This window comes from Hypanus sabinus, chromosome 18, assembly GCF_030144855.1.
Source record: "Hypanus sabinus isolate sHypSab1 chromosome 18, sHypSab1.hap1, whole genome shotgun sequence".
NCBI lineage: Eukaryota > Metazoa > Chordata > Chondrichthyes > Myliobatiformes > Dasyatidae > Hypanus > Hypanus sabinus.
Window position 1 is genome coordinate 29,892,518 of NC_082723.1, and position 20,556 is coordinate 29,913,073.

At 42.3% G+C, this 20,556-nt stretch overlaps 1 protein-coding gene across 4 annotated transcripts in view; it reads right to left on the reverse strand.

Moving 5' to 3' along the window:
• LOC132407441 (rab GTPase-activating protein 1) overlaps positions 1–20,556 on the reverse strand; it is a 243,889-nt gene that overhangs the window by 172,699 nt on the left and 50,634 nt on the right. For all 4 annotated transcript variants that reach the window (XM_059993944.1, XM_059993946.1, XM_059993945.1 and 1 more), the window contains 3 exons: positions 15,041–15,248; positions 7,785–7,959; positions 5,573–5,730 (listed from right to left, as the gene is read on the reverse strand). In XM_059993944.1, the coding sequence (XP_059849927.1) occupies positions 5,573–5,730; positions 7,785–7,959; positions 15,041–15,248 (541 nt within the window). The remainder of the gene's footprint in view (positions 1–5,572; positions 5,731–7,784; positions 7,960–15,040; positions 15,249–20,556) is intronic.

Below are 20,556 nucleotides of genomic sequence, written 5' to 3' on the forward strand. Positions count from 1 at the left end.
TGCCACAGATGGTGGGTGAGAGAAACACATACAAATGCAGGAGGGACTCAGCAGATCAGACTGCTTCTATGGAGAGGGATGAACAGTCAGTACTTCAGGACATGCTCTACAATACTGTAACTGGCTCTATGACTATAACAGGTTACATGGCAGACACATAGCTTGCTTACTTTAACAGAGTTACCTTCACTTTTCAATCAAGGTTAACAAGTGTTGTTTTTGTCTTAATTTTACTTAATCCTTCAATTAACTAATACAGTGGATTCTAGTTAATTGAGCCATTGGTTAATCAAGACAGCCATTTATTTGAGAAAACTCTTAAAGGACTACTAATCAAGAAAATAGCCAGGATTCCCTTCACTTATTTGGGACATTATGCCACTAATTGGGACTGGAGACTTGCCAATCAGTGTCTAACCAGCACCCATGTGGCCGTTAAAGACACTACACTGTGGTTAGAGCAAAGTTTTTAAATAGCGTCAGTCATGGGTGGATGTGTTCAAAACTCAGTGATTTTTTTTTTGTCACTGATAGCTGATGAGAAATAAGCAGCAAGATAATTCAGACCTGTTGTGGTCACTACGGATTCAAGCTTGGAGATGCCAGAAACAGCCAGGAGTGAAACTGAAATGATTTCACTACTTCAACAAATTAGAAACTACGAAGAAATAAGGTATCACCAATCATCTTTAATGTTACAATGAAAAGGAACTCCCCAGCTCTTTACTGCACCCCTCCCCCACCCTGTTTCACCCATCACCTTGTGTTCCTCCCACCTCTTCCCCCACCTTTTAACTCTACTCCCTGTCTTTCTTTCTCCAGTCCTGCTGAAGGGTCTCGGCCCAAAACATCGACTGTATTCTTTTCCACAGATGCTACCTGGCCTGCTGAGCTCCTCTAGCATTTTGTGAGTCTTGCTTGGATTTCCAGCATCTGCAGATTTTCTCTTGTTTGTGCTTAAATAGATGCAAAGATTTTTTTGGTTCTCTTTAACTGCGTTTAACTTTCTCTGACCAAAATATTTAAAGTTCTTTGAAAGACCTTTGACAGCAGCAAGCTGTAGTTGACAGGCCTCATGATCTGTCACTCACAGGCAGCTCAGCTGTAACAAAACGACATTCAAATCCACACAAAAAGAACAGCAGTCTGAGACCAAAATTAAATTGACAATCCCTCTCATATAGTCGCTGCAATGTTTTTCCATTACTGTATTTCTTATTTTACATTGAAGAAAGAGAATTCTGAGGCTCATAAATTATATTCCTATTTTCTTCCATGCCTAGGAAAGAAATCAAATTCAAAATGCATTCCAAAAGGTATAAAATTCATTACCCTTATCTTTAGATGCCAGACAACATTTGCCAGGTACAAATCAAGATTTAGTTTCACTGGGAATGCAAGATAAAGCAGCTTTGACATTTTCTAAGATGTATCCACTGAACGTTCAATACTCTGACAAGGATGTTAAATGATTCTTAACTTTGTTATTAACACTGGTTATTTTTAGCTTTTGGCATTTGCAGCATTATAAATGAAACCTTCAAATACCTCAGGCACAGTGTTGATGGGGCAATGAGGAAAGGTAGAGAGAGGAAGATGGCCAAGATAAATCGCAACAAAAGAAATGAGAAATTCTTAGTTCACTTGACTGGGAGGTCACAAGGAAAAGCAGCCTACAGCATGGAAACTGAAACACAACAGTACAGCACAATAACAGGCCCTTCGGCCCGCAATGTTGAGCTGAACCAAATTAACAATCAAAAGGTCAACTAAACTAATCCACTATGTCTGCAAAATATCCATACCCTTCCGTTTTCCTCACATTCATGTGACAAGTTGAGCACCTCTTGAAAGTCCTTAATGCATCTGCCCCAACCACCACCCCAGGCAGCGCATTCTAGGTACCTACCACTCTGTATTAAAAAAAACTTGCCCCTCACATCTCCTTTGAAATTACCACCTCTCACCTTAAATATATAACCTCTGATATTAGACATTTCGACCCTAGGAAATAGACCACTGTCTTGGCAAAATGAAAAATTACTTTTAACCAAATTGCACTGATCCAAAATCTTTTTGATACCTCTTTAATATTATTGGCTAGTTTACTTTTGTATTCCATCTTTAACCTCTTAATAACTTTTTAGTTGCTTTCTGGTGGGTTTTTAAAAGCTTCCCAATCATCTAACTTCCCACTAATTTTTGCTCTATTATATGCCATCTCTTTGCCTTTTACGCTGGTTTGCTCTCGTTAGCCACAGTTGTGCTATCTTTCCTTTAGAATACGTTTCCTCTTTGGGATGTGTATATCCTGCAACTTCCGAATTGCTTCTAGAAATTCCAGCCATTTCTGCTCTGCCATCGTCCCTGCCAGTGCTTTATTTCCAATCAATTCTAGCTGACTCCTCTCTCATGCCCCTGTAATTCCCTTCACTCTGGTGTAATACTGATACAACAGACTTTAGCTGTTCCTTCTCAAATTTCAGGATGAATTCCATCATATTATGATCACTTGCCCCAAGGGTTCTTTCACCTTAAGCTCTAGTTCATTACACAACACCTAATACAGATAGCTGATCCACTAGTGGGCTCAACCATGAACTATTCTAAAAAGGCATCTTGTAAGCGAACAGTTCTCTCTCTCTCTCTCTCTCTCTCGTTGAACTCGGGGGGAGGGGGGAGGCGATGCCACAGATTTACCACCCTGTTATACCTCACCTCTTGCTATAGAAGGGAGACACCTCTCTTTCCCTTTATTAGGGACAGAGTTAGCCTGTGATATGTTGAATCGTTGGGAGAACAATTAAAATTTATTGTACTGCAGATCATGGTCTTTCTTAGGGGCTTTGCTTGCTTGCTTGGTGGGTGAGAGGGTGCTGATGTTTTTTTTGGTTTAAGTGGGGGATGGGGAGGTTGTTGCTTTGCTGTTGCTTCTGCTTGGGGGGCAGTGGGGGTTCTTTGGTGTTCTAACATTCTTTGGGGCACTCTTCTGTTTTCGTGGATGTCTGCAAAGAACAAGAATTTCAGGATATGTATTGCATACATTTCTCTTACGTTAAATGGAATGACTGAAACTACTGAAAAAAAACAGAAGTGGGGATACTGATGGGGAATAAAATCATCTGATTAACAGGCATTGGCCTGGCAAACTGCAGTTAACCAGAATGGACAAGCGCCTTTTAGACTGTACATCAATCTTCACCCCCTTCCTGAAGTTTTCCATGGTCACGGGGGAATGAGAATAAACACCCGTTTTCCAGTAAATCACCAATTCCCAAAGACAACTGTATCTGAAGGTACTGTAGCTCACAGGGAGTTACTACACACAAGCCATGTGTGGCTAGGCATAGCTCAAATACCATCTATAAATTTGCTGACGATACAACCATTGTTCGTAGAATCTCAGGTGGTGACGAGACAGCGTACAGGAGTGAGGTATGCCAACTAGTGAAGCAACAACCTGGCACTCAATGTCAGTAAGAAGAAAGAGCTGATTGTGGACTTCAGGAAGGGCAAGATGAAGGAACACACACCAATCCTCATAGAGGGATAGAAGTGGAGTGAGTGAGCAGCTTCAAGCTCCTGGGTGTCAAGATCTGAGGATCTAACCTGGTCCCAACATTTTGATGTAGTTATAAAGAAGGCAGGACAGCGGCTATACTTTTTTAGGAGTTTGAAAAGATTTGGCATGTCAACAAATACAGTCAAAAACTTCTATAGTTGTACCGTGGAGAGCATTCTGACAGGCTGCATCACTGTCTGGTAAGGAGGGGCCACTACACAAAAGTAGTAGTAGTAGCACTACAAAGAAGCTGCAGAAGGTTGTAAATCTAGTCAGCTCCATCTTGGGCACTAGCCTACAAAGTACCCAGGACATCTTCAGGGAGCGGTGTCTCAGAAGGGCAGTGTCCATTATTAAGGACCTCCAGCACCCAGAGCATGCCCTTTTCTCACTGTTACCGTCAGGTAGGAGGTACAGAAGCCTGAAGGCACACACTCAAGTGACTCAGGAACAGTTACTTCCCCTCTGCCATCTGATTCCTAAATGGGCACTGAATCTTTGGACACAACTGCACTTTTTAAAAAATATACAGTATTTCTGTTTTGGCACGTTTATAAAATCCATTCAATATACAGTACTTATACTGTAACTGATTTACTTGTTTTTTTTTCTCTGCTAGATTACGTATTGCTTTGAACTGCTGCTGCTAAATTAACAAATTTCACTTCACATGCTGGTGATAATAAACCTGATTCTGATGTCAGTGGACCCCCCCCCCCCCACCCCAAAAGAATAAAGCTCAAAGACGATATTAACCTTCTCCAGGACACTGGCCAAATGATGCACACACAGATATGCATGCACATATCCACACTCCATGTACAATTTTATACTACAGTTTATTTTCCTTGTTTATAAATTTAAACCTGTTTTCAACATGACAGAAGAGCTTAATTCAGATTCAGATGTATTTATCACATGTAATTGAAACATACGGTGAAATGCATCATTTACATTAACAACTAACACTACCTATCGATGTGCTGGTGTCACCACATACTCTGGCAGCAACATAGCATGCCCACTATGTTCAGCAAAACAATACAAGCAACAAGAACAGAATAACAGCAAGACAGGTCCTGGTCCTCCCTCCCACCCACACACAGGCCTCCAACCACAGGAAAGTCCACCTCCAGGACTCCAGCCACCGGACTTCCCCAGCTTGTGATTCATTGGGACTACCAATGTCGTACTTTCCTTCCGCCCTCACTGAAATGAAGACTAGTATCAAGCATACTGCAAAAAATTGCTGGGCACACCCAGGTCAGGCAGCATTTCGTGGGCCGAGAAACACCATGGGGTGCTATGGTAGTGTGATGGTGAGCACGAAGCTATTACAGCTTGGGGTGTTGTTGTTATGAGTTCAAATCTGGCATCCTCAGTAAGTTTATACATCCTTCCCGTGAGCGCATGGGTTTCCTCCAGGTGTTCTGCTATCCACCCACAGTCCAAAGATGTGCTGGTTAGTAGGTTAATTACCTTGTTATTAGGCTAAGGTTAAATAGGAGGGTTGATGTGCAGTGCAACTCTTTGGTCCTATTCCTCACTGTATCTCAAAAATAAAATCAAAAACTTTTGAAAAGTTGAAGACGGAGTGAAGGGTGTTAAGATGTTATACTGTTCCTCTCTTCACAGATGCTGCTGGCTGCTGACTGCTGATATTTCAGGCACTTCTTGTTTTATTTCAGATTTTCAGCATCTACAGTTTTTTTATATTGTCATCTGATTTCAAACCCATTTTAAACAAAGAGTTCCAAACAATTTAAAACTGTACATTTAACTCTAAATTTAACTATCATCTTGCATCAAGGAAGTTGCTACTTAAGCCACACATTCTTTGCTTGCAAGAACTTGAAACTGACTGTTCAAGTGGCACTGTGCATTTCCACAGCAAAGGTAAACAGACCAACCTACACCTGTCCAAGGTTCCATCTGCAACCAGAAAGCAATCCTTAAACACCAAGTTTCTCAAAAAGGCTTTAAGCAAAGTACAAAAGCTCCATTGAGTACCTGAAGTATCCTTTACCATCATCTTCTTTTATCTCCAAAGAGACAGTAAATATGAATATATCACTGTCTGGGGTTAATGCTGGTGGATTCACTGAGAGCGGCGTATGTTTTGCAGACCGTCGGAAAGCGGTGGCAAAGCTGTATAGTATACGGCTTACCTAAAGTGTGGATTGTAAGGAAATAAGTTAGCCACCGCAACAGTCTGTATAAACATTTTCAACCTAGACTCACAGAAAGTTCACTGCAGAGAAGATGAGGAGAGATTTGATAATGATATACAAAATTATAAAGGGTACAGGTAGCATGAATGCCTGCAGGCTTTTTTTTGCTTCAAATTGGGTGAGAATAGAACAAGCATCAAAGTATGTATATGTCACCATATACCACCCTGAGATTCATTTTCTTGATGACATTTAAAAGAAAATAAAGAAATACAGTAAAAGATATACAAATCTATAGGGTGAAAGGTGAAATATTCAAGGGGAAAACCCATCACTCATGAGTTGTGCAGCTGTGGAACATGCTGCAAGCAGATGTAGTGGATGTGGTGTAATTGCAACATCTAAAAGAAGTTTGGATAAGAGGTGTATGGATGAGGTGATGGTCTTGGTGTAGGCAAATGAGACTAGGCAGAAGACCAGGCCAGCACAAACCAGATGGGTCAAAGGCCTAGTTCTGTGCTGTAGTGCTGGATGATATTTTGATTTTAATTGAATGCTCAAAATTTCAGAACTTTCCAGTGTGGAAACACCAATGACCTGAACAGAAAATCCTACAAGGAGTAGTGGATATGGCCCAATCCATCACAGGTAAACCTTCCACACCACTGAGCATATCTACATGGAGCGCTGTCACATGAAAGCAGCATCCATTATCAGGGACCCCAGGCCATCCTCTCTTCTCGCTGTTGTCCTCAGGAAGGTGGTACAGGAGGCTCAGGACTCACACCACCAGGTTCAGAAACAATTACCCTTCCACCATCAGGCTCTTGAACCAGAGGGGGTAACTTTCACCCTTCCACCATCAGGCTCTTGAACCAGAGGGGGTAACTTCACTCACCCCATCATTGAACAGTTCCCCAGAACCTATGGACTCAATTTCAAGGACTCAATATCATCTTCTACATTTTAGGTTTACTTAGTTATTATTTTTCCTCTTTTGTGTTTGCACATTTTGTCACTTGAGCACACTGGTTCCTTGGAAGTCCTGCTGAGGGCGGTCTTTCATTGATTCTATTATGTTTCTTCGATTCACTGTGTATGCCCACAAGAAAATGAATCTCAGGGGTGTATGTGGTGACATACACTGTATGTACGCCAATAATAAATTTACTTTGAACAGTTTAAATTTATATTTTATAAAATTTTGTTTATTATTTTTCATCCTTCCGCAAATCTTTCCTTAAGAATTAGATAAAGTGATCCCACTACAAAGTATGAAGTGCAGGGAATGCAATGTTGAAGGTCCAGCAAGTAGCATCTGGGTTATATCATAACCACAGGCATTAAAGCATGCACACACTCCTCTATTTTTACTTGTAATAATAAAATCTAGGCTACATTTTATAGCAACAACAAAGATGGAGGTCATTATTTTCCCTTTTCAACATGTTGTAAAACTTACAAGGACTTTGCCAGGACTTGAGGACCTGAGTTACCAGGAAAGTTTAGGACTTAATTCCCTGGAGCATAGGAAAATAAGGGGAGATTTGATAGAGGTATATAAAATTATGATGGGTGTAGATAGGGTAAATACAAGCAGGCTTTTTCCACTGAGGCAGGATGAGACTAGAACTAGATGTCATAGATTAAGAGTAAAAGGTTAATAGTTTAAGGGCAACATGGGGAACTTCTTCACTCAGAGGGTGGTGAGTATAGAGTGGGTTACCAGTGAAAGTGGAGGGTTCGGATTCAATTTCAACACTTAGAAGTTTGGATAGGTACATGGATGCGAGGGGTATGGAGGGCTATGGTCTGGGCGCAGGCCCATGCTGCTGGGCAGAATAACAGTTCGGTACAGACCAGATGGGACGAAGAGTCTGTTTCTGTGCTGTAGTGTTCTGACTATGTTCAGAAATCTACAACACCCTCCAAATACAATTTTGCACCTAGAAATAAAGAACAGCTTAACCCAGCAGTGCATCTTGCATTTGCTTTCAAACATTTGTCACCTCTAACACAGTTGTAACATGTAGTCAAAGTGCAGGACTCACTGCTTCTTGTATTTCACATCGAAAGACGTGAATTCTGAAAATCTCGGCATTGTAGTGACTTTCGGTGAAAGCAAAGCAATCGCTCTCAGCAGTGCCATCATGGCCTCGCACACAAAACAGAATCTTGTGGATTGGATAGTTCGCTATTTCAGTGTGTATTTGTGGATCTAGCAACCTGGGAAGAAAAAAGTCAGTTATTGTGATAGCAATGTTATTCAATGAATGTACAAAAACTAATATCCCAAAGAGATCCACTCTTACACTTATTAATAATGTAGATTTACCCTATTCCGTCCCACCCACACATCAAAGCAAGTGATGTCCTTCCTCTCTCCTATTCAGTGCTCTTTATACCCCAATAGGTCTCGCCCAGAGCCAAAATTAACTGACCAGGCACTCCACTGCTGCTCTTTCCAGTTTACTGCTGTTGGATCCTGATACCATTTTTGATCCAAAGCTTCTTTGAAAGTCAAAAATGAGGCATTGCTTAATATAACTTAAATATAGCTCATTGTTTACAGATTTTTTTTCAAAGAGCTTAAAGAGTGGAAAGCCAACAAAGAGGAGCCTAGAGAACAAAGAAACAAAGGAAAAAGCAACACACACAAAATGCTGGAGGAACTCAGCAGGTCAGGCAGCATCTATGGAAATGAATAAACAGTTGACATTTCAGGTCATGACTCTTCTTCAGGACTGGAAAGGAAAGGAGAAGACACCAGAATAAAAAGGTGGGGGAAATGGAGAGGGGGGGGTAAGAGAATAGTTAAAAGGTGATAGGTGCCAAGTAGTTAGGAAAGCTAAAGGGCTAGAGAAGGAGGAATCTGTCAGGAGAGAAGAGTGGACCGTAGGAGAAAGGGAAGAAGGGGACCCAGGGAGTGGTGATACATAGATGAGAGGAGGCAAGAGTTGGGAGTAGAAGAGGGAGGTGGAGATTTTTTTTTAAATGGGAAGGTGAATTCAATATGCATGCCATCAGGTTGGAGGCTACCCAATGCCAAAAAAAGCAGTCATGGTTGTCTCAAACTCAGACTAGAGACAACATTCCAGTGATAACAATCAACCTATAAAATAGCCAGATTCAAGTAGTATGACATCTGCTACTGAAAACTGAGAGGTTTCTAGAGAAAACAAGCAACTGTACCACAATTACTGTAAAATGCACCAATTTCATGCTTCTTGGTGATTACCGTAAATTCCGGACTATAAGCTGCTACTTTTTCCCCACGCTTTGAACACTGCGGCAACACTGCGGCCTATACTACGGTGCGGCTAATGCATGTTTTTTTTTCATGCCACCAAAAACATTTTGCCTCATACAGTAGACCAATAAAATTGATGAGTAGTTCACAGAGGTCCAATGAAATTGTACGATAAATCAAGCGCACTTTCACAATTAAATTATTGTAAATCAGTCATTTGTACTCACCCTCATCAACATGGAAAACACTCGAAGAAAAGCATAAGATGCAGCTTTTAAGTTAAAGGCGATCAATCTGGCGGTTGAAGAAGGAAATCGAGCTGCTGCACATAATCTTGGCATAAATGAATCGATGTTGAGACGGTGGAGACGCCAGCGTGAAGAACTGAGTCAATGCAAAAAGACGACAAAAGCTTTCAGAGGTAATCATAGCAGATGGCCCGAACTTGAAAACTTTCTTGAAGACTGGGTTAACACACAGAGAGCAGGCAGCCACGGTGTTTCCACCGTGCAGATCAGACCGAAGGCTAAAGCAATCGCCACCAAAATGAAAATCCAAGATTTTAGAGGTGGGCCATCGTGGTGTTTTAGATTTATGAGACGAAAAGGCCTGTCCGTCAGGGTACGCACGACTCTGTGTCAGCAGCTCCCTCCCGACCACGAGGAAAAAATTGCTAACTTCCGCACATTCACTCAAACAAAGATAGTGGAGAATTCCATCGGGCCAGATGATATCATAAATATGGATGAAGTACCTTTGATGTTTGACCTGCCTCTCACTCGGACTGTTAATAAAAAAGGTGACTCGTCCATCACACTGAAAACAAGTGGCCATGAGAGAACGCATTTTACTTGTGTTCTGAGCTGCACAGCATCCAGACTAAAGCTTCCACCGATGGTGATTTTTAAGCGGCTGACAATGAAAGTTCAGTGAAAGCTGCCATCAAGAGTACAAACTCAATTCCAGCTGTGATTCCTGGGGGCACCACGAAGTATTTGCAGCCACTGGACATCAGCGTGAACCGGGCATTTAAAGTGACGCTGCGCGTTGAGTGGGAGGCTTGGATGACGAGCAGCGAGAAATCCTTTACCAAAACAGGATGCATGCGAAGAGCATCTTTAACTCAAGTCTGCCAGTGGATCCTAAATGCGTGGAGCGGTGTCACAACTTCCACCATCACCAGCGGGTTTCGAAAGGCTGGACTGCTGCGTGATGAAGAGGACCGCGTGCGCTCAAGTGAGAGCGACAACGAAGAGACTGAAGGGAGTGACGAGATCCTGAGGTTTTATTCAATTCGGACACTGAATTTTAAAACACTGGTTTTAGTGCGCAGGAGGAAGATGAAGAAGGCGATCAATAACTTTTCCTGGTAGGCTGCAGTATATATATATTTTTTTACCAGTCGTTAGGAGATATTGGAATGTTGTTCGTGCACTGTACAGTAAAAAAGTATACGCAACGTAATTTGTGTGTTACCGATACGTATGTATATTTAAAAGTAGCTGTGTTACAGGCACTGTTCGAAAAAAAGCATTTGCAATATATAATTGTTTATGTTACCATACGGATTTAATTAAAAGTTAAAAAATCCTCACGTGTAATATCTTTCTGTGTAAATATCTCATATTACAACGTGGGACACCTACAGCTTAAAATCCGGTGCGGCTTATACAAGTACAAAATTGATTTTCTTTCTAAAATTAGAGCGTGCGGCTTTTAATCAGGTGCGCTCTGTAGTCCGGAATCTACGGTATATAAAAATACAAGCAAGCATAGAAAAGTTAAACTACAAGAAAAATAATACTCTGCACTCCAATCCAACATGACTTTAAGATCTAAGATTGTTTGATATCATTTCCAGTACACAAATGTAAAGGACAATGAAAGAATTGTTATTCCAAATCTGATGCAGCAAAAAAATAAACACAAATAGGATAAAGAACACAATAAAAAACTCAAAATATATAAGATCGCTTCTATATATACAAACCCCATTTCCAGAAAAGTTGGGATATTTTCCAAAATGCATTAAAAACAAAAATCTGTGATATGTTAATTCACGTGAACCTTTATTTAACTGACAAAAGTACAAAGAAAAGATTTTCAATAGTTTTACTGACTAACTTAATTGTATTTTGTAAATATACACAAATTTAGAATTTGATGGCTGCAACACACTCAACAAAAGTTGGGACAGAGGCATGTTTACCATTGTGTTACATCACCTTTCCTTTTAATAACACTTATTAATCGTTTTTGGAACTGAGGATACTAATTATAGTAGATTTGCAATGTGAAATTTTGTCCATTCTTGCTTGATATAAGACTTCAGCTGCTCAACAGTCTGTGGTCTCCGTGTCTGATTCTCCTCTTCATGATGCGCCATACATTTTCAATAGGAGATAGATCTGGACTGGCAGCAGGCCAATCAAGCACACACACTCTGTGTCTACAAAGCCACGCTGTTGTAGCCCGTGCAGAATGTGGTCTGGCATTGTCCTGCTGAAGTAAGCATGGGTGTCCCGGGAAGAGACGTCGCCTTGATGGCAACATACGTCTCTCTAAAATCCTAACCTACGCCTCAGAGTCAATGGTACCTTCACATACATGCAACTCATCCATGCCATGGGCACTGATGCACCCCCATACCATCACAGATGCTGGCTTTTGCACCTTTCACTGCTGACAATCAGGATGGTCATTTTCATCTTTGGCACGGAGAACTCGACGCCCGTTTTTTCCAAAAACTAGCTGAGATGTGGACTCATCTGACCACAGCACACTGTTCCACAGTCTTTCAGTCCATCTGAGATGAGCTCGGGCCCAGAGAACTCACCGGAGAGTTGATGTATGGCTTCCTCCTTGCGTAATACAGTTTCAAGTTGCATTTCTGGATGCAGCGACGGATTGTGTTAAGTGACAATGGTTTTCTGAAGTACTCCCGAGCCCAGGTGGCTATAATTGTCACAGTAGCATGACGGTTTCTTAGGCAGTGCCGCCTGAGGGCTCGAAGATCACGCGCATTCAACAGTGGTTTCCGACCTTGCCCTTTACGCACTGAGATGTCTCTGAATTCTCTGAATCTTTTCACAATATTATGTACTGTAGACGTTGAAAGACCTAAATTCTCTGCAATCTTGTGTTGGGAAATGTTCCTTTTGAACTGACTAACAATTCTCTCACGAATTTTGGCACAAAGGGGTGAGTCACGACCCATCCTTGCTTGCAAAGACTGAGCCTTTGATGGACGCTACTTTTATACCCAGTCATGATACCTCACCTGCTACCAATTAGCCTGCTTAATGTGGAGTCTTCCAAACCGGTGTTACTTGAATATTCTGTAACCCCCTGGGTCGCCTCAGGCTCGCTCAGCTCATTCTCGTCTAGGGGGAGCAACCTTCGGCCCCGCCAAACTGGGTAATCAGCTGGTGTGGATGCTGTGTGATGTCCCCGCCTCACCCAAAAACAGACAGTACACCATAAGCGATTAAGTGAGTACAATTTATAAAGGTTACTATAACTAAGTGATTAATAACGATACAGTATATATGAAGAGAAAAAAATAAACAAAAGGCGCCAAACTTATCAAAGTCCAAATCACTTCGTGCACAACCGTTGGAGCTCAATTACTGAAGTCTTCTGGCCACCATTCGATCCCCTCCGAACTCCTCGACTCGCAGCTCAGGACCCTCCGAGTGGTCAACCAAGCACATCTAGCTTCAACCCCCCTCCTCGGAGTACCTCCTGGCCTCGGACCCCCGCTTAGGGTCCGTTCCTCACCCAGCTTACAGCATTGCGTCCTCTCTCTCAACCGCCTCGCGCCGATCTGCCCAAAAGCCCGTCAACAAAAGCTTACAGACTCAGAAGAACTTTAAACCCCATTTGGTTTACGAAGGAATACAATTCTCCCAGCACTCTCTCACAACAAAGAAGCATTCCTGCTAGTTAACAAAAGAAAAGAAGCCCTTTTGATTACATACACAGTAACAAAGAAAAAAAAAGAAACCCCCTTTACAATTCTGTGCACTTTTCAATCTTATTTTAACTCTGTCCCAACTTTTGTTGAGTGTGTTGCAGCCATCAAATTCTAAATTTGTGTATATTTACAAAATACAATTAAGTTGGTCAGTAAAACTTTACCTCCTCCCAAAGATGCTGTCTGGCCTGCTGAGTTTTGCCAGCATTTTGTGTTTTTATTAAAATCTTTTCCTTGTGCTTTTGTCAGTTAAATAAAGGTTCACGTGAATTAACCTATCACAGATTTTTGTTTTTATTGCATTTTGGAAAATATCCCAACTTTTCTGGAAATGGGGTTTGTAGACTTGATTGTATGTCCATAAAGTGACACTAGGCACAGGATGATCTGTATAGAAAGTGACAGACAGGAAGTGATAAAAGTAGTGGTGGTTGGGGGTGTGGAGCGGTGGGTTACTGGGGGAGGTGTTGATGAGTCTTGCTGCTCAGGGAAAGTAACTGGTTTGGAGTCTGGGGGTCCTGTTGTGGATGCTACATAGCGTCCTTCCTGATGGGAATAGGACAAACAGTCCTTGAGCAGGGTGGGTGGGATCCTTCTTCAGAAAATAAAGTCAAGAAATTAAACATTTCACAAGTAATTTGGCTGAAGGGAGGGAGCAGGGCAGAAAGAGAGAGAACATGCAAGAAGTATTAAGCTTTATGAAAATTTCATTTCCCTTTCTAAAGGAAAATATCAGCGTTTAATGCAGGCCCGTCATCTTCGACCTACATTCAAAAAGCAAATGGTAGGAGTTTTTATATTTCCCCTGGTTTAACATTAGTTATCTGCTGTAGTTTGGATTCTTCCAAAGCATCAAATGAATGTTCTCATTATCAGGTAACTCAGTGGTACCGGTGCCCACAGGGCAGAACATAATTTATTTCAATGAAAATATCTAAAGCTCAGTACAGTGATTCTAGATGAGAACAGTGTTTGTGATGGAGATGAAGTTTGGATGGGTATATGGATTGTAGGGTTATGGAGAGCTATAGTCCCAGTGCAGGTCAATGGGAGTAGGCTGTTTAAATAGTTCAGCAAGGACTAGAAGGGCCAAAGAGCCTGTCTCATGTTGTGCTTCTTTACGACTCTACAACTCTACATTAAGGACCCCGCCATCCAGTACATGCCGTCTTCTCATTACTACCATCATAATCATTGACAACAGGGCACATGATCCAGATGGTTCACATATCGCATGATAATGGTTGTGAAACTGCTGCCTGGCATAGAGCCAAACTAACTGTGGACAACATGGGTCACTAGTCAGCACAGGAGCAAAATGACCAAGAAAATGTGTACAATATACACTCAGTGGCCACATTAATAAGTACACCTGCTTGTTAATATAAATATCTAATCAGTCAATTATGGAGCAGTAACTCAATCCATCAAAGCATGCAGACATGGTCAAGAGGTTCAGTTGTGTTCAGACCAAACATCAGAATGGGGAAGAAATATGATCTAAGTGACTTTGACTGTGGAATGATTGTTGGTGCCAGATGGGGTAGCTTGAGAATCTTACAAACTGCTGATCTGCGATTTTCACACACAAAAGTCTCTAGAATTTAGGAAGAATAGTGTGAAAAATAAAAACATTCAGTGAGCAGCAGTTCGGTGAGTAAAATGCCTCGTTAATGAGATAGAGGTGAATGACCAGATTGGATCAAGCTGAGAGAAATGCAACAGTAACTCAACCAACCACATATTACGACAGTGGCATGCAGAATAGCATCTCCAAATGCACAACACGTTGAACCTTGAAGCGGATTTGCTTCAGCAGCAGAAAACCTTGAAGGTACACTCAGTGGTCACTTTAGTAGGTCCAGGAAGTGTCTAACAATGTCGCCACTGAGCGTTGGTAACCAGTCAACATACGGTACAGTTAAATTGTTTCTCAAGTTAAAAAGATTGTTTCAATGACATTCACTTAAGGTGCACAAAGTAGGTCACCTTTCAACTAGCCGCACTGGTGTAGCCCAATAAAGTAAAGATATATTTTTTTATAAATGATATATTGCCAGAATAACCCTGACAACTCTCACCTCACAATTCCTTCTGATACATTCGGTACTGAGATGGTCACATCCAGAGGAACTTGGCACTGGCTCCGCAGGATGGACATCATCCGCAGGGCTTCAACCTCACTTCGAGGAGCATTCACTGAAGCGCAGCCCAAGTATGTGAGTTTGCTGAATAAGATGCTGTCTTCATCTGGGATTGGCGTAGAGGGACTCGAGTCTGAAGAGTCAGCTAAGTTGAATTAAAACAAGATGTCACGTTACTGTAAAGGCAGCTGATATTAGGGGAGAGCTTCCACTTCTCATTCTTCAGTATATCTGCTTTTACTAGCTATTTCAGAATAATTACAATAATTTTCAAAGTACAAGCTAATTTTAAAGGCTTTTCCATTTAACAAACAGAATTAACTGCAAACACAGGTCTACTCTTTCTGCAAGAAAACATCACTAGAATGCATTCAATAAGGCTTCTTAGAAATTTAACACCTGCAAAAGGTATTTGATAAAATATGAAACTACTGTAAGGTTAGCATTTTGCAGTACCAAGAATTTACAACTAAAAAATAATTGCACACAATTCACATTATTTCTCACTTGAACTAAACCAAATTTTCCTGTGAAGACCTATAATTCAGGTTTTCCTTCTCTGTGGGATGCCATTCACTTAAGCAGTTGCAGAATGCAGAGTCTTCAGAGAGATATAGATAGGTTAAGTGAGTGGGCAAGGATCTGGCAGATGGAGTACAATGTCAGTAAATGCGAGGTCATCCACTTTGGAGGGATAGATATCTGATGGATAGGGGAATCAAGGGATATGGGGACAAGGCAGGGACTGGGCATTGATAGTGAATGATCAGCCATTATCTCAGAATGGCGGTGCAGACTCGAGGGGCCGAATGGTCTACTTCTGCACCTATTGTCTATTGTCTTTTGAAAAATGGAAGAGGAGATTATTATTTAAATGGTAAAAAATTGCAGCATGCTGCTGTGCAGAAGGCTTGTGCATGAATCACGAAAGGTTGGTTTGCAGGTGCAGCAGGCTATCAAGAAGGCAAATGGAGTGTTGGCCTTCATTGCTAGAGGGATTGAATTTAAGAGCAGGGAGGTTATGCTGCAACTGTATAGGGTACTGGTGAGGCCACACATGGAGTGCTGTGTGCAGCTGTAGTCTCCTTATTTAAGGAAGGATATACTAGCTTCGGAGGTGGTGCAGAGGAGATTACGAGGTTGATTTCAGAGATGAGGGGTTAGACTATGAGGAGAAATTGAGTCGCCTGGGATTATACTACCTCAAATTCAGATTATGAAAGGGATAGATAAGATAGAGACAGGAAAGTTGTTTCCACTGATAAGTGAGACCTGAACTAGGGGACAAACTTCAAGATTCAGAGGAGTAGATTTAGAATGGAGATGAGGAAGAACCGCTTTTCCCAAAGGATGCTGAATCTGTGGAATTCTCTGCCCAATGAAGCAGTAAATATATTTAAGACAAGGTTGGGTAGATTTTTGCACAGTAAGAGAATTAAGAGTTAATGGGGAAAAGGCAGGTAGGTGGAGACGGGCCCTCGGCCAGATCAGCCATGATCTTATTGAATGGCTGAGCAGGCTTGACAGGCCAGATTGCCTACTCCTGCTCCTATTTCATATGTTCTTATTTATGTAGCAGGGGGATTCTTCTAACCAGCACTGATTTAGCAAATTTGACAGTTTGGGCGGCAATTTGTCTGCATCACAACAGTACGAAATCCCAGCCGAAAAAAAACATTATTTTCCCTCTTTCTTTCCCTTCCCCATTCGGAGTGCTTCACAGGCAGTGGTAGTTTTCTCTTTAAGCTGAAGTTTCTCATGAATACCAATGACACCCAGCACTACCTCTCCAACATCTGAGATACTGCAGATGCTAGAAATCCAGAGTAACACACACAACACGCTGGAGAAAGTCAGGCAGCATCTATGGAGAGGAATAAATAATTGATGTTTCCGGCCGAGACCCTTCATCAAGAGAGTGCAGAGGAGATTTACGAGGAAGTTGCCTGGATTGGGGAGCATGCTTTATGAGAATAGGTTGAGTGAACTCGGCCTTTTCTCCTTGCAGCAAAGGAGGATGACAGGCATTGATCGTGTGGATAGGCAGGGGCTTTTTCCCCACCAAGGCTGAAATGGCTAACACAAGGGAGCATAGTTTTAAGGTGCTAGGAAGTAGGTACAAGGGGTATGTCAGAGTTAAGTTTTTCCACAGAGAGAGTGGTGGGTGCGTGGAATGTACTGCCAGCAACAGTGGTGGGGGCGGATACAATAGGGTCTCTTAAGAGACTCTTAGATAGGTACATGGAGATTAGAAAAATAGAGGGCTGTGCTATAGGAAATTCCTAGGCAGCTTCTAGAGTAGATTACATGGTTGGCACAACATTGTGGGCCGAGGGGTCTGTAATGTGCTGTAGATGTCTATGTTCTAAGACCCACTCCAACACTGGGCTTCACACTCCTCTATCTCTCTAGTCATGTTGCATGGCTAACATTCAACTGTGATTAGTCCACTATTCCTGTAGAAAAATTGTGGGAGAGAAGGGGTAGGGGTGTTATTCTAATCCTTCCAAACAGAGTCTTAAAGTGAACCAAAAGCCAAACTATCCATTTCCCTCTGTGTTGCTGCTGACCTGCTCTGTTCCTTCAGCATTGTGCATGTCTGGAAGCTCCCCTCCTTGTGACTCATAGTAGAGTTTCCAATCACAAGACATCTTCAACACAATAACCTATCAATGGCATTTGTGCAACTGCCTCAGTGCATCTGCATCTGCTTCTAAAACCCTTGTCTATTCTATTGTTACTTCTCAATGTTTTCCTGGCAGGATAACTAACACACTCCAGTTTGCCTCAAACTCGTTGGATCGTCTCCTAGCCTGCACCACTGAACTACATTGTTATAAATTCAAATTTCTAAGTTCCATTGAAGGGCCTCAGCCCAAAACATCAGTTCTATTTCTTTCCATAGATGCTGCCTGACCTGTGGAGTTCTGCCAGCATTTTGTATGTTACTCTGGATTCCCAGCATATGCACAATCTTTTGAGTTTAAAATGTTTGCTGTTTTCAAGCCTTCCTTTGTCTCCAACTCTATAACTTTCTCTTCAAAAACATCTTTTGCAAGGATGGCCCCAAACCTGGCTGCAAGAGGAGGAGGATTTGGCATGGGGCAAGCAATCCAACCCATAAAAACCCAGAGCTACAGAAACACCAACAGAGCTCCAAAGAAACTCATCTCTGGCAAAGGAAAGATCTTCACCTTGTCGATGCAAGACTGGTTACACCTGGGACACCGTAAAAGTCTGACCCAGGACAGAGGACTCTGGTCAGCTGCTGTTGGTGGCCTATGCCCAGCAGGGGTGATAGCTTAAGGAGACAATGACGAGAGCATCTTTTCTCCTCTTCCAGTTTTAGTGTCCGGCATATCCCGAGATCCTGTCAATTAAGTTTCAGTGACCATGGTTGAAGCTGGCAGACCCCACCTGCAACTTTGAGGGCACCATGGCTTGCACAACAGATATAAAGTGTTTAATTCACCAATCAAGCCTATATTCCTCTAGCTTAACCCACACTTACTTGAATACACTTCCACGAGCTCAGTGGACTATTAAGAGTGTCATACAAGTACAAGCTGCTCTCAAAGCTAACCTATGTATTGATTGTGTAGCATGAAAGAGATTTCAAAAGAAGTGAGCAGGGGGCAGTTGGATTGTGCATAAAAAGGCATCTGGCTCTGCAGCTCAGAAGAGAACATGAACTGTGGAGTGCCTGAAAGTGAGTCCGCTGCTGTGGAGCCTGCCCTGTACTGAGGCAAGTGAAGCTCGTCCAGGAGCCCAATGTTTGCAGAGCAACAATTGCTCCTGAACCTGGCATCGCGGAACCCAAGATTCCAGCACCTCCCACCTGATGGAACAGCAAGAGGAGAGGGAGACGCAGGCAGTCATCACTGAACTGTTTGTTTTCCACTCTTATCCTCAATGATTTTAATCAGCACAGAGTAATGGAGGCAACAACCAGTTTGTCTTCCACTATCAGGCCTCGACATAGCAATGGCCGCCCTAACCATACATGTACTCTCAAGAACCTAGCTCGCCAAATCCCCATGAGATCGCAAAAGAGCCAGAACATTTAGTCCATTCAAAAGTACATTCTTAAAACGGGACTTACAAGCTGTAGACTGCAGTGATCACAGTTCGGAAGTGTATCCACTAGAGTACCTAGAAGCTTTGTCAGCTGTCTGCAAAACTTTGCTCTTGGTCATCTCAGATGTGAAATCAAGAACATATCAACTTTAAATATACCCAATGACTTGACCTTCACAACTGTCCATGGCAATGAATTCCACAGGTTCACCATCCTATAGTTAAAGATATCCCTCCTCATCTGTTTTAAATGGACATCACTCTATTCTGAGGCTGTCCCCTCTGGTCCTAGACTCCCTCATTTTTGGAACAGCCTCTCCACATCCATTCTATCGAAGCCTTTCAATATTCGATTGGTTTCAATGAGATTCCACCCCCCCCCCCCACAAATTCTTCTAAACTCCGGTGAGTACAGGCTCCTCGTACAATAACCCTTTCACTCCCGGAATCATTCTCATGAACCTCTTCTGGACCCTCCCCAATACCAGCATCTTTTCTTAGATAAGGGGCCCAAAACTGCTCTCAATACTCCACATGGAGTCTTAAAGACAGCATTACATCCTTGCTTTTATTTTCTAGTCCTCTCAAAATGAGTGCCAACATTGTACTTCCCATCCTTACCACCAACCGAAGCCCGCACAAGAACTCCCAAGTCCCTTTGCACCTCTGATTTTTGTATTTCCCACTTTAAGAAAATAGTCCACACTTTTATTCCATCTACCAAAGTGCATGATCATACCCATCACCACAGTATATTCTACCTGCCACTTCTTTGCCCATTCTCCTTATCTGGCTATGTCATTCTGCAGATTCCATGAATTTTCTACACTACCTGCCACTCCACCTATCTGTGTTGTCAGCTAACCTAGCCATAAAGACATCAACTACATCACATCCAAATTGTTGACACAAGGTGAAAAGAAGTGGTCCCAATATTGATCCCTGTGAACACCACTAGTCATCAGCAGGCAGCAAGAATAGGCCCCCTTTATTCCCACCCTTTGCCTCCTGCTAGGCAGCCAATCTTCTATCCATACAAAGCCTACATACAAAGTCAGGAATCAAAAGGTTGAGCATGGTGGACTAATGTTCTGAGCTGTCTACATTTCAATTAAAGGAATATTGTTGGAAAGGCAGATGAGCTTAGGGCATGGATCAGCATGTGGAATTATGATACTGTAGCCATTAGTGAGACTTGGCTGCAGGTGGGGCAGGACTGGCATCTCAAAGTTCCAGGGTTCCACCGTTTTCCGTTGATAGAGCTGGAGGGATTTAAGGGGTGGGGCAGCACTGCTAGTCAGGGAAAATGACATGCCAGAGCTCAGACATAACCAACTGGAGGGCTCATCTACTGAGGCTATATGGGTGAAATTTAG